General features: G+C 44.4%; 1 protein-coding gene across 1 annotated transcript in view; it reads right to left on the minus strand.

The window, feature by feature from the left end:
- Window positions 1-3,058: 3,058 nt before the first annotated feature.
- TMC3 (transmembrane channel like 3) overlaps window positions 3,059-15,131 on the minus strand; it is a 43,770-nt gene continuing 31,697 nt past the window's right edge. Inside the window, exons 17-22 of the mRNA XM_060120720.1 lie at window positions 13,446-13,556; window positions 12,316-12,441; window positions 11,612-11,690; window positions 9,454-9,496; window positions 7,537-7,786; window positions 3,059-3,878 (exon numbers count right to left, since the gene is read on the minus strand). Of these exons, the coding sequence (XP_059976703.1) occupies window positions 3,059-3,878; window positions 7,537-7,786; window positions 9,454-9,496; window positions 11,612-11,690; window positions 12,316-12,441; window positions 13,446-13,556 (1,429 nt within the window). The remainder of the gene's footprint in view (window positions 3,879-7,536; window positions 7,787-9,453; window positions 9,497-11,611; window positions 11,691-12,315; window positions 12,442-13,445; window positions 13,557-15,131) is intronic.

Genomic DNA, 15,131 nt, shown 5'->3' on the forward strand with positions numbered 1-15,131 from the left:
GAAATGGATAAATATCGTGTAGTTTATTCAAATGGTGAAATACTACATAGCAGGTGTGACAAGTGAGCTTGATCTGCATATGTCTTCAGCAGACCCCCGAAACATAAATATGTACAATATGTGCAGTATAATAGCATTTACTTAAGTAAGACATGCTTACCTATTGTTTATGGGTGTGTATACATACATGTTTACACACATGCACACACACAACACGTATAGCTGTAAACAGCTGGCTGAACGGACACACGCCGTGTCGTGTGTCACGTGCCTTGGCAGCCTGAGGGGAATGCAACTAAGTGTGGGGATTAGAGTAGCTTCTGATGACATCTGTCCTATTTTCTTTAATAATAATAACAAAATGACTTGATGGAAATAAAATTTCAACATCTGTTGACACGGGGAGGATGGGTCCTTGTCACTCTAGTCTCTGTGCTCTTCTGCATCTTTTAAATTTCTCTAAATTAAAGACATAGCCCATCACTTTGTTGTGCAGCAGAAACTAACACAACATTGTAAAGCAACTATACTCCAATACAAATTTTTAAAAAATAATAAAATAAATATATTTTCAACCCTACAGAAAAGTTTCAAGAACAGAACAATCCCATACTGTTATAATCTGTATACTTTTCTGTAATACTTCAATAAAAGAAAATTCTGACCAAAAAAAAAGACGTAGCCGAATATTAAGTGCTGGAGTACATGTGAGCTATGTTGCTCACTGAAAGGTGATGAACGTATCTGCAGCTCTGGAGAAGTATTGGCAAAACGCGTGTTTTCTTAGGAATGCTGCGGCGCCTGCCGGTCCCCTAATCCTAATGGAATCCTCTCTGCTCTCACACAGACACAAGTACTCCTGCGGGTGCCTGGAGGCAGGGCCAGGCTTTTCCAAAATACGTTTCAATGTCCCAGGGAGCTCTTGGCTAACAGCCCCAGACTAAGCATGTAGAAGAGCATACCCTCATCGTGGAACTCCTGTGGGCACCTGTATTACAAAAGGACGTTCCCGTGGCACGTAGAGCATTTCATCTTGAAGAAGGCACAACCTCCTGGATCTGTCATGGTCAGGAGGTCATGACATGAAGTAATTAAGCACTGTCAAGCAACTGGAAAATACTGCACACTTTTTTATGAATTTGGGGAGGAGTGTTCATCTGCGTCTACTTTTAAATGGCATTACTTATACTGGATTTTTCTTTGGGGTTAGAATTAGCAGTAGATCTTGGAAGATAATCCCGTTACCATGTCATTCGTGATTCACTCATTAGGACGCTCCATTTATTTATTCATCCATCCATTCACATGCAACTAATGTTTATTAAGTACCTAGGATAGGCAGCATTCTGAGATGGCCCCCAGGATTCCTGCTCTTGGTGTACATTTCCTATAAAATCTCCTGTGGAGTGTGTTTGAACTTGTGAATCTGATAAGATTTCACTCCCATGATTAGGTTCTGTTATATGGTAAAGGTGAAGTTATTTAGAAGATGTAATTAAGGTCTCTGACCAATTAACTCTGAATTAATCAAAAGGAGATTATTCTGGGTGGGCCTGACCTAATCAGGTGAGTCCTTTAAAACAGAGTCCACATCTTGCCGGGAGAAAGAGATTCAAAGCTCAGGAACCCCTCTCTTGCTGGCCTTGAAGATGCAAGGAGCCATGTTATGGAGAGGGCCATGTGGGAGGGAAATGTGGGCAGCCTCTGGGAGCAGAGGGCCTCAGTCTTACAACCTCAAGGAAATGAATTCTGCCAATAGGCACATGAGCTCAGAAGGTGACACCCTAGCCTCAGATGAGATGTCAGCTCTGGCCGACACCTCGATTGAGACGCTGAGCAGAGCACCCAGCTAAGCCATGGAAACTGAGATGATAAATGAGTGTTGTTTTAAGCCACTAAGTTTGTTATGCAGCAGGAGAAAGCAAGTACAATATCTGTTATCTGTCAGGTACCGGGGCTGCAGAAATGAATAAACACCATTCCTCCCCCAAAGGCACTCACCGTCTGTCGGAGGAGACGGAAAACTTAAAAGACACAATTTAAAGCGAAAAGTTACCATGGAAATAGGAATAGGGGTACACGTCCGGTTAACCACGGAACGCTCATGGCTGCCAAACCCCCGCATATGCCAGTGAAAGAGGCATTGACCATAAAGGTGAAGATAACGTCAAGTGGGGAGGGACAGCTCTGTTCCTTCCCTGGGGCTCACCGGCTGGATGCCATCAACCTGGAATTTTCTGTGGCTGTGCATTCCTTCTCCACCTACCACGTGGAGGAAGCCGGTCAGCAGTAGGAAAAACAAGGTCAACAAACAGACATAGAGTTGAAAGGTGAAAGAGAGAATCCTGAAGATGTTTGACACCCGGGTCCAACCGAGCCTGAAGCCAGTTTGATGCTCAACCCTCCCAGTTAAAGGAACCAGTAAACCCTGGGGATTTTGTTACCTCCAACCCAGGTATCCTGACTAATGAATACAGATAGGTAGTTGGGTGAACAGTATGGTAAGCACTCAGTAAATTTTAGTAACTCTGGTCATTACTAAACTGATTATTGATATGAAGTAATTAAGCGCTGTGAAATCTTTAAGGGCAGCCACCTCATCTTGGGGTGTTTATCAGGGAGGACTGAGTTTTGTATGCTGAAAGAGAACATTACAATACGAACAGGCCACTCCTAAGATTCAGGACAAGGGCAGACACGTGGGGTGAGTCTTCTGTAATTGGATCAGCTGTCTGGTTTGCCTGTGATTTGGGGTCACCCTGAATGGAGGTCAAGGACTGAGGTTTTTTGAAATGATGGCCTAAAGTGGCTGGACCCAAAGAGACCCCCTGGAAACAGACCCGCACACTTGTGTATGGTTGTTGTAGATTAGGGAGCCATAGCCCTGTGGGTCTCAGGGCCGCAGCCGGCAGGCCACACGCCTGGATATGCCCCACTGATCTCACCTACTGGGTGTGTTTGTCTCTCTTCCCGGAAGGGGAGGGACCATACACTTGTCACGCTACACGGCATTCCAATAGGCCTCTGATCTCTATAAATGGGACGCCAGGAGAAGGCCCTAGACATTTGAACAAATCAGGTCATTCAGATCTGTGGTCAGCTCCTGCCTAGACATGGCCTTCCTCCTGCCAAACTGGCCCGCAGACCTCGGAAACTTGGGCTGGCTGCGGGTGACCTGGAGACACTGGTCGGTGCTGCTGTTCTGCTGGTCACTGCTGGATGCTGCCGACATGGAATCTGATTCTGTGACGGATGGCTCGAACTTGGCCTTAACTCTGGGCTTCAGAGGGTGCTGGGGGGGTTGGAAATTCCGGTAGCGTGGCTTTTTATGCACATACATTGGCCGGTCAAGCTGACCCTCAACGCCATCATTCCAAGATTTGTAATGTGTCCGTCTCTGGAGCTCAGGAGTCAGGGCCTGACTTTCTAAACTTCTGCCAACATCAAAATGAGGAGCCCCGTGGAGGTCGGTCAGGGAGCGTGGGTAGAAAGCCCGTCTGCTCATTTTTCTCCTCTGCCTCTCCTCCTCTTCTTCACTGAGCTGTGGAGAGGCCCAGGGAATACACTGTTGCATGTTCCTGGGGTACATCTCCACAGCGTCCCCAAAGATGTCTACCTTGAAACGTCTTTCTGGCCAGAAAGTTGAATGGTTTTCTTGGTGAGGGTCACGTTCATTAACCATATAGTATCTGGGGGCACGGGACCTATGACCCCGTGGCACCAAAGCTGAGACCCTTGATCCATGGTCGATTTGCTGAAGGTCTTTTCGGAAAAGAGGCTCTGAGTGAACGTCTTCGATGCGCTTTGTAAACATTCCAGGTGTGCAGGGTCTCTTCCTGTAAAGATCACTTGTGCTTGCACACAGACCACGTGGGTACCTGAAAGACAGAGGTGGTTAAACACCTGCAGCGTTGGTGCTCACAGACCCCTATGCTGTCCCAGCACCGCGAGCTAGAACAGCAGTTCTCTGCATTTCCACTGAAACTTGTTCTGAAATGTTAATGGGTGTCCAGTGGGGAATTTCCCACTGGTCCAGTGGTTAGGACTCTGTGCTTCCACTGCAGGGGGCACGGGTTTGATCCCTGCTAGGGGAAATAAGATCCCACATGCTGTGCAGCGAGGACAAAAAAAAAAAATTTCCTAATGGGTGTCCAGTGGGTTGCATGCACAGGAGGCTTCGGGGAACTGGGTTAAATAGATTTCTTTACTGCTGGAATTCTCAGAACCCTTAACGTAATGATGTGCACCGTGAATCTCCATGGAGGGCAAAGTGTTGTGCTGGTGTATTTCATCATGGAGACCTCCTTTTGTCCAGGAGCACATAGTGGGCCTAAGAACTGTGGAGCACACGCTGGGAACACTGCCCCTCACTATCTCTGCCATGCAGCCGTCCAGGTTCTTGGACACTTCCTCCCCATAGCCTATGTAGACAAAGAATGTCACCTGTCATTTCAGAGAACAAAGGATGTAAAGCCATTGGTCACTGCGGCTGCCGTGACGGTGTACCCTACGGGGAATTCAGGATGGAGAAAAACAAGATACTGGCCCTAGATAGTTAAGATGTGTATCAAAGAAATAACTTCAATGAGCTCAGACTCTTGCATATTTCCCTAGAAGATAGAAAAGCACTAAAATCATTAACTTGAAATGTCTGTCTTTGTGATTAGCAGTAAGGCTTTGATGTTCAACTACGTGGGTTTTTTTCAGCAAAAACTGCTGTATCTCCTAGCTCCTTCTTTGGAACGGTCCTTCAGAACCATCTGAGAGGCCGTGTCCCAGGTCATAGTCCTCAGTAAGTCCGCCAAATAAAACATAATTCTCAAATTTTAGGTTGTGCGTTTTTTTTTCAGTCGACACCTATCCAGGACTATTGGAATCTCTCCTCCGTACCAAAGCCCAATAGATACATGAAGACAACTCCTAATACAGCAAGATTTTGAATTCTTTGTTCACTTAGTCATTGCTTTTACAAACAAAACAGCCTCACCCCTTATCCCTGCCAAACAACTCTCCTATATATTACCTGTGTTGCTTTCACTGTGTTACATTCAGATCAGATATAATTCTCCATGTAAGTTAGGGTCAGTGCATCCTTCTAGATGTCCTACCTCCCTGGAAAGAACGCAGGGCTCTACTGCTTTCTTATGTGTAGGTACAACTGAAATAATTGACCCATACAAATGCAGAAATGATCTTGCCCATAACTTGGCCAGCCTGGAACTAAAATATAAAAGATCTTGCCAATAATATAGCCCGTCTGGAGTGAAAAAATAAAAGATAAAAAAAAATTTAAACAACAACGTCCTACTGTATAGTACAAGGAACTATTGCTATATTCAGTATCTCGTAATAACCTATAATGGAAAAGAATATGCAAAAGAATATATATGTATATACATGTTTATATAACTGAATCACTGTGCTGCACACTTGAAACTAACACTGCTGTGTAAATCAACTATACTTCAATAAAAAAAAAAAAGAAGAGATAAAGTCCCAACTCCAGAGAGACTCAAAGGCCTTAGTGGTCTGTATTACACTTCTTTCCAGCATCATCTCTGGCTTCCCTCCAGGCTCCCTTTGCTGCAGTCATTTCCCAAAGATGCCTCACTTCTTCATAACGTCATGCCTTTGTTCATGCTTATTCTCCACTATGGTACATTCTTATTTTTTCTTTTCGGTTTTTAATTTTTAAATTTTTTGTGTTTTCTTTATAACATTCTTTCTATATCCCCCCCAAAAATATTAAATGGAGATTGGTTAAATAAGTCATAGCATATCTAGACAGTGGAATAGTAATTGACCTTTTCCTCCCCATCTTTATTGAAGTATAACTGACAAATAAAAATTGCATATGTTTAATGTGTACAACTTGATTTAATATATGTAGCCATTGTGAAATGATTACCACAATCAAGCTAATTCACACACTCATCATCTCACAGAGTAACCACTTTTTTTGTTTTTTTTATGACACATGTCATTGTCTCCTTTTAATAGAGGGATTTAATTGACTAAGAACTGTAAACGTTTTTTTTAAAAAAAACTGGTATATGGCTTAGGCATTACTGTCTATTACCAATCAAGAACACTCTGGAACATATTCTAGTTTCTTTCTTAATAAATAAAAAGAATGGTACACTGTGACCAAGTGTCGTTTATCCCAGAAATACAGGAATTGTTTTTTTTAAGTCTTAATTTTAAAAAACGGCTTTTCATTGATACCAGTTTATTACTCAACACTATGGTACATTCTTTTTTTTTTTTTTTTTGCGGTACACAGGCCTCTCACTGTTTTGGCCTCTCCCGTTGCGGAGCACAGGCTCCGGACGCACAGGCTCAGCGGCCATGGCTCACGGGCCCAGCTGCTCCACGGCATGTGGGATCTTCAAGGACCGGGGCACGAACCCGTGTCCCCTGCACCGGCAGGCGGACTCTCAACCACTGCGCCACCAGGGAAGCCCTATGGTACATTCTTGATTCTTCTCCATTCGGTGAGCTCTTACTTAGTTTTTAAAGCCCAAGTCCAATATAATTTCTCCTAAGAAATATTTATGCATTCTCCACGTAGACTTTATCTCAATCCCCCTTGTCCTCTGAAAACATACTGTTTATCACAGAAGCATAGCATTGATCACATCATCTAATATTTAACTACATCCTTCTCTCACTATACTTTCAACTCTCGGAGGCAGAGATGTTTCTGATTAATCTGTAGTATCCATCCCAGAGAGTGCAATAGGGTTGATTCTCAATGAAAGTTTGTTGATTTAGATACTAGAGAATTCTTTACAATACAAACGTGTTTGGATTATGCTAATTTGGACTTTTTTGAGTTAGAGTGTTGTTGCCATTGACAAGCAAACAACTAATATTCTAATTACAATTAATCCCTCTATTCATTAAACCAGGTCCCCAATGGAAAAAAAATTTTTTTTAAGGCATTTTCTTTTCTTAGGTTATAGAAATAAATACCCTAGGTTGGCAGGAAGGTTTGCTTATAGGTTATACGGCAGAAGGCCGAGGAGGAAGAATTTGTCCTGTTTGACAAACTTTGTCCCCTGATTTCTTCTCAACAGCAGATGTCAACAGGCAGAAATGGCCTTGTGGCCTTCGGGCAGAAATGGAATTTAATGGCTCTCACTTCCTGAACCTGTTAGGGCCTTTGAAGCCCTCATGGTTTTTTTGTTTTGTTTTGTTTTGTTTTGATGCACAAAAACTGAACTATAACTTTATTTTCTATTTGGAAATAAACACAACAAAAATAAGAACGAATTTTTATCCTTCTAAAACGCTCCATCAGGTCTGGATGACGGGGACAGTCTCCTCTGCTCTGAGAGACCTGTGTTCTTCTCTATGGGAAAATAATGCTCTGGTCTCCTGCTTCTCTTCATCACCTAATCCTTCCTTATCCGTTGCTGTCCCTAACATTTCAGCTTCCCTAATGGCTTTTTATCCTGCTCTTTATGGCTCTGGACCATCACTGGTAAGTATTACCCAGGAGGCAGATTTCCTGCCGAGCTGCAGTTAACTCACCTGGTAGAGTTGTGCCCGGATCTGGAGATGCCAGGAAGAGGCAAGCTGGGATTGCCGGGTCCTGGCTGGGGACTCGGGGGCACGGGCTGGGTGATGGTCTCCACCCTGCTACTCTTGCTGCTCGATGAGTCGAAATTGACCACATTGCCATTGTTTTGAGGTGTCGCCGAGTGAGCCGAGGACAGCTGGCTGCCGAAATCGCTGTCCTTTGGAAACCTCTTGGTGCTGTCGTCTTGGGTTTGGATGCGGGCTGCAGGAAGAGAGAGGGTGAGGGGAAGACAAGCTGAGGGGGGACACGCTCAGGCTGGTTTCGCTGCAAGTGTCCTGACTTCCAACAGGGGGGTCTACAAACAGGTGTGTGCACTTGCAGATACTCCTGACCCCATGGGTGACAAACATTTCGTAATTCAAATCATTTCTTCACTGAGAGTTGGAGCTGGAAGGGAGCGTAGGAGGAATCAGATGAACCCCGAGACTTTACACATGCACCATCTGATGCCCCCATGAGCAAAGTGGATTATTCACCAGCTTTGGGGCTCTGGTTCTTTATCTATACAATGGATACGATGAAGCTTAGATGATAATTATGATTTTTTGGAAACAGTTCACAGAGCGTTCTGAAAAAAAGTGTGGTCTTGGGCTTGAAAAACATTAGATGACAATATTGTTATCCTGAGAAAGTTCCTAGTTTTTGAAGGCAACCTGAACTAAACTTAATTATGCTTCATTGGCAAATAATATTTGATAATTACAGTGGAATTTTATAACATGAGCTGCAGTCTCTTTCCATAGCAGTTTTTTTAAATTTTTTATTTGATACTGGAATATAGTTGATTAACAGTGCTGTGTTAGTTTCAGGTGTACAGCACAGTGATTCAGTTACGCATGTACATGTATCTATTCTTTTTCAAATCCCTTTCCCATTTAGGTCGTTACAGAACGCTGAGCAGAGTTCCCTGTGCTATACAGTAGGTCTTTGTTGATTATCTATTTTAAATATAGCAGTGTACACATGCCACTTTCCATAGCAGTTTTTATCTGTAGGCTGGCTCTCTGAGGAAGTGGATGGAGCAAACACAACCCTTAGGCCTCATGACTCTTACTCAGGCATTTTCTTGGAAGGAAACACATCCCTCCCAGTTAGCTCTGCATTGAAGCAGACAAAGGAGTTGGTCCGCAAAGCCTTTTTGGGTCTCATTTTTGTTTATTTTCTGAGGAAGAGTATGGACTACGTATGCCATTTTGCCGTTGCCCACTGATCTTATTAGTGGCTCCAAGTGGCAGACATGTTTCCTTTGAGCTGCACCTGCCCACTTTCCCCTCCCTTCAGCCCACACCAGACTTGTGTTCCTTGTATTATCATTCTTTCTACAGGGAGGCTCTTTCCTTTTCCCTCAATGAGCCCAGATGGGAACAAGTGTGTCCAGGTGCTGCTGGGGAAGATGGGAAGAAGTGTGCCCGTTGGGTTTGGATTTCATACTAGGGAATCTGTTTTCATGGCTGGACCTGCCCACCTGGTATTGCTCTGCAGGCAGGGACAGAGAGGACATGACCTAAGGGGCAGAGAACTGGGGAGGGGGGCTTGCAAGGAAAAAATGGGCCATTGAGAGGAAGTACACAAAAGTGAATAAGGCCAAGATGTTCTTATGGGTTTTCTTCAGATTTTTTGCTTCTTTTTCTCTCCTACTTCAATACTTCCTTGTGATTTCAGATGTGTTTTGGGGTTATTCACAGGTCTGGGTCTGATGTAAAAATTTTAGATATAAACCAACATTTATATCCCTAGATTTTTATTGTGTCTAGTTAATTGTGAAAACCACAGTTGAGTAGGAATGTTTATTCGTGATGAACCTTAAACTGCTGTTTTTTTTAAAATGCTCACCAACTGAGACATCGGGAATTTTTGTTTGTACTTACCTTCTACCATTTGGGCAACCTTTTTCTTATCTTCAGATCTTGCCTAAAATATAAATGATAACCATATGTTTGTTTTGGATTTACAGGAAGGAGTAACAAATACAGTTAAGTCCCCTACATATGAACGGATTCCATTCCGAGAGGGCGTTTGTGAGTCCAATTTGTTCGTAAGTCCAACAAAGTTAGCCTAGGTCCCCAACGAACACAATGGGCTATACAGTACTGTATTGGAATAGGTTTATAATACTATTATAAAATAATGCACAAAAACAAACAAACACACACAAATAATACATAAAAAACAAACACAAAAAAATAAAGAAAACGTTTCTAATCTTACAGTACAGTACCTTGAAAAGTACAGTAGTACAGCACAACAGCTGGCATCCAGGGGCACGTTCGCATCTTTGAAAGCTCTCAACTTGAAGGTTCGTGGGTAGGGGACTTGCTGTACTATTCTTGGGGGTGGGGCTGGGGAACGATGTAGGTATCACTGCTAATCCTTTGGGCCATGGCTGAGCTACTGCCATCACCTGGGGACAGTGTGCTCTGGTCCTAAGCCTGTTACTTGAATGAATAAATGCTGACACCTGAGAGCTGAAGTTTTATCCCCGGCAAGTTTCATTTTCAGGGGCAGCTCTTTGATAGACCATGTTGAGATTCTGCTAAGCATGGTTTGCCTGAGACACAAAAGAGAAAATATGGATCAACCACACGGGAGATGTGTGTTTCCATAAAAATGCCCTTTGCAACTCCAGATGCATTTCCTTCTTTTTTTTTTTTTTTTGTGGTCATGCCATGTGGTATGTGGGATCTTAGTTCCCCAACCAGGGATCAAACCTGGGCCCCCTGCAGTGGAAGCACAGAGTCTTAACCACTGGACTGCCAGGGAAGTTCCTAGATGCATTTCTTATTTGACTATATATAAAATGAGTTGGTGTTTCTTTACATGAGTTGATATTTGTGAGAGTGGTTTTTTTTTAAACGGAGAAAGGTGGAAGTTTTTTGCGTGGGGTTCTGGGGCTGGGTGAAGCAAGTGAGGTATCCAGGGGTCAAATTTAAGGAGGTGCTCACTCTTGGGGCTGTGGGAGTGCAGGGTCGGTGTGACCCTGAGAGTCTGTGCCTCTAAGTTTGGCAGCCTGGTGCCTCGCCCCAGTCCTGGCCCTGGGGGAGCACCTGGGGTGTGCAGAGGAGGAGAAACTGTGGAAGTATGGGGGAGTGTTGGTTTCCCTCTGACTGTTCTGAGATCTATGGTTTGAGCCCCAGATGGGAGAGAAGGTATAGTAAGTCCCCCACATATGAACCTTCAAGTTATGAACTTTCAAAGATGTGAAAGTGCGTTCCATCAGTGTCAGGCGTGAGTGACATCACAACTCGCCCTCCGTCTCCTGTTGCTGACGATCCTTCAGCTCTACCATCTCCCACCTCCTCTCCCTCCTCCAGTAACGCTTCTTGCCTGTTCACTCGATGCCAGCCCCTGGATGCCAGCTGTTGTACTGTGCTACTGTACTTTTCAAGGTACTGTACTGTAAGAGTCAAAATGTTTTCTTTATTTTTTGTGGGTTTTTTAATATATTATTTGTGTGAAAAGTATTATAAACCTGTTACAGTACAGTACTATGTAGCTGATTGTGTTAGCTGGGAACCTAGGTGAACTTTGTTGGACTTAGGAACAAACTGGACTTACGATTGTGCTCTCGGAGCGGAACTTGTTCGTACGTAAGGGGACTTACTGTAATGACAACCAGAATTTAAAAGATATGAAAAGGGTGGGTCTTTGGGTCCAAACAGTGTCTTTGGGCTCAGATGTCCAACTCGACATGGGATTAGGGAGGGATCCTTTCTCCCCGCCCAGTCAGTGCAGCCAGCAGAAAAGCCCAGTACATTGCAAGGTTGGTGGCCACAGGAGGGGGAGCTGAAGTGCTGAGGGCATGAGCGAGGCTTCTAGGAGAGGAGGCTCATTCTGGCAATTGAGGGCCTGGGTATTCTTAGAAACAGCCCTGGGAGCTCCTGGCCAGGGAGGGGTGGCCTTGCACTCTAGCACGTGGCCAAGAGTCCCAGTAATTTGCAAATGTGACCTCACTGGTATTCCCTGGCCAGGGAAATCAGTCAGATGGTTGATGTACATTCACGGTAGCAAAGGTTACGTAATACTTGCGTTTTGGATCTGCGTTCTGAGCTGGTGGTTGCTGAGCTTTAAGGATCTTGCGATGCTCTGAAGATAATAGATGAGCATGCTAGGGCAGAAGAGCACAGGGCGGTGAGCGTACTTCATCCCCCTGGTCGGGCTCTTGTGTTCCCGGCCCGATGTGGGCTACCCACTGACCGCCCCACCACCCCCTGAGGACAAAAGGTATCAGTGAGTTTTCAGGCTGGCAAGTGCTGGGAAGGAGCTGCTTTCCTTTTCTCTCTCCTGAGTTTCAAAGCGACCTCCATTGACCTGGAATTCTGCACGGAGGACAGCCGTAAGGAAGGAGTGAAGACGGGAGGGGCGTGTTACAGTGTATCGTGGTAGGAGTATTGGATCAACTACTTGATGTTATTTCCCCTTTAAGTTAAAACAGACGCAAGTTAGCTGCACTGTAAAATTCCATGTTGAGATTAAACTTCTGGAAAATAAGATAATGATAATCACATTCAACCCCATGATCATGGCCACAGCGATCGCCGAAATGCTGTTGACGAATCAATCATGCTCTACCTCCCTGGCCCCTGTGCGATTCAGCAGCCCTGCTCAGATCATCCGGCTCCGTAAGTGACTTTTGAATGAACTCACTGAATTTATACAATTATTGGAAAGCAGTGCTTTCTTCTTGGCCAGACACACAGAAGTCCCCCCAAAGCAGGCAGGAAAGTACTCACAAAAGAAGCAGCACAGCTGGCAGGATAACCACAGGGCTACTGATGTACCCAACCACAGAGCCAAACCACGCGGGAAAATCCTTCTCAATCGTTTCTGACACGATGTCATAAATCTTCTCTTGTCCGCTGTGAGAAAGAAAACCATAATTCCAGATTATATTGCTTTTGGCAGAAGGATCCTGCAAGCCATGAAAAAAAAAGAAAAAAGGCTAGCTAGCTAGAGTCCAATCCTCAAAGTCAGTTTCAAAGCTAAAGTTAAGTATCTGATGAATGTGAAAGATACATAACATTCCTGAAATGATTTCATCTGAAGTAGCCATTTAATTAACATGTAGGTTTGAAGATGGGGTCAGTAACTACATGGTGTGTGTGTGTGTGTGTGTGTGTGTGTGTGTGTGTGTGTGTGTGTGTGTGTGTGTGTGTGTGTGTGTGTGTGTGTGTGTGTAATGTATACAAAGATAGACTCTAAACGTTACATATACGTTGTATCAAAACTGACTTAAAGCAGATGCTAGGCGAAGATAATTGAAGTGACTTCTGTCTTGATGCAGCTAGATAATGTAGAATCAAAAGTGACACGGAGGGCTTCCCTGGTGGCGCAGTGGTTGAGAGTCCGCCTGCCGATGCAGGGGACACGGGTTCGTGTCCCAGTCCGGGAAGATCCCCCATGCCGCGGAGCGGCTGGGCCCGTGAGCCATGGCCGCTGAGCCTGCGCGTCCGGAGCTTGTGCCCCGCAACGGGAGAGGCCACAACAGTGAGAGGCCCGCGTACCGCAAAAAAAAAAAAAAAAAAGTGACATGGACTATCTCTTAATAAAAGCTTTCTGAGTTCTGGAAGGGAAAGATTGACCAGGTAGAATTTCCTTCTAGCCTTGGAGCAATGCCGTTTCCCGTTTTGATTCGAAGTGGGCTGTATCTTTTAAAGGTGAGCACAGAGATGATCATACTTGAGGGCAGCCTGCTTAGCAAGGAAAGGGAAACGGTCTTGGATTCCAAAGACATGAGTTTGAAGTTTTTCTCTGCTGTTGACCTGTTTTGTGAGCCAGAAGGAGAATTCAGTTCAATGCAGGGGTCCTTCCTCTATAGCTGTCAGCAGCTCCAGGCAGAGTGGACTGAATTAAGAGAACTTACCTAAATGGCCCGCAATTTAGAGATGGCTTGTACCGGACGATAGCAAAAATGGTTGGCAGCATGCATAGGAAGAGCATAAAAAGGAGCATTGCCAGGTAGAAGTTGTTGGATCTGTAAAGAAACCAAATGCCAGGCGCTCAGTTCACTCTCTGGCCAGCTGCCGATGATGTCTGTGCACCCCACTGCCGCCCCCCCAAAACAAAACCGACACAGAAACTGTAGCCCTGACTCTTTGCAAACAGAAAAATCCTCCTCCCATCACTGCCTAGGTAAGGGTCTGTTATAGGATCACAGGCAATTTAGCAAACTAGAAATGGAGGCTCAAAGGGAATTCGTGGATCACCCAGCCCAACCTGTTCATCTACTAAACGCTGGCTGAGCACCTGTCCACCTCAAACCAAGAGACGGGTGACCCCATGGCCATCACACAATAAACTTAATTCATGGAAAAACCTTAGCACCTTTGCCCCGCCCAGCTGAGTCCTTACCTACTGGTTCCCTGTCCTGTTCCCAGCCTTGAACTTGTCCCCTATGTCTGAGGATGGTTTGACTCTTTTGTTACGGTTCTTGACTCTCTTACTTGGATGTCTCTCTCAACCTCTTATCTGCTCTGCTCCTGGCTGCTCAGGGTGAATGGTCTGCCTGAGTAAGCCCTGGGCCCTGGGCCCTAAGCTGGTCTGAAAGCTCCACTGCCCAGGCTTCCCCCAAGGGCAGCACAGGTCTGTTTGGTGTGCAAGGCCCTGTATATAGTCCTGAAAAGAGAATGAATGGTTTGTTCACCTTGAGACTCTCAGCCTGCATGTTCTCTCTCTCTCTAATGAAATAGACTGGACTAGAAGAGAGCAGAAAATGTCAGGGCACATACAATGTGGTTAAGTAGGTGAGTGTTAATTTGTGAAACCTTTCTCTATTTATATACACACATTCTCTTTATATATATGTATAGACACACACACACATATATACACTCAATATATGTGTGTATCCATTTATATGTATGTGTTATGTATACGTATGTGTGTATATATGTATGCATGTATTTTTATATATAGGCATACATAGATGTCAATGAATATACACACTCATATATAAATTATATATAAAACATATATATGAATATATGCATCTACACTGTCTCTAGGTGAAAGATAAATACACTGTCATGCTGGTTATTGTCAAAAAGTTTGAAAGACACTGATACACACCCACATCAATAACTAGTATGTCAAAATAAAATAAATGAGTTCTAATCAAGGTGTTCAAAATGTGATATGAATTCACCAAAATGGCTAAAGTGAAAAATACAGAGAAGAACAAGTGTTGACAAGGTTGTGGGACAACTGGAACTCTCACATGATGCTGGTGCGAGTGGAAAGGGCGCCTCTGCTTTGGCAAAACAGTTGGCGCTCTCTACTAGAGGAGAACACATGCGTGGCCTGTGAGCCAGCAAGTGCAGTGCTAGGTATGTACCCAGCAAAGGACATGCGTGAGAATGTTCAAGGCAGTGTTATTCATTATAGCTAACCACAGGAGGATGGATAAAGAAATTGGGGGGGGGTGTCCTCAATGAGGTGATTCTCACAAGCACAATACTGAGAAGAAGACAGGAATAAAAGAGGTCATACTGAGTGTGATTCTATTTACATCAAGTAAAAAATGGTGTGGCGGGGGCGAGCGAATTACGCT

Source organism: Lagenorhynchus albirostris, chromosome 1 (assembly GCF_949774975.1).
Source record: "Lagenorhynchus albirostris chromosome 1, mLagAlb1.1, whole genome shotgun sequence".
In the NCBI taxonomy this organism is placed as follows: domain Eukaryota; kingdom Metazoa; phylum Chordata; class Mammalia; order Artiodactyla; family Delphinidae; genus Lagenorhynchus; species Lagenorhynchus albirostris.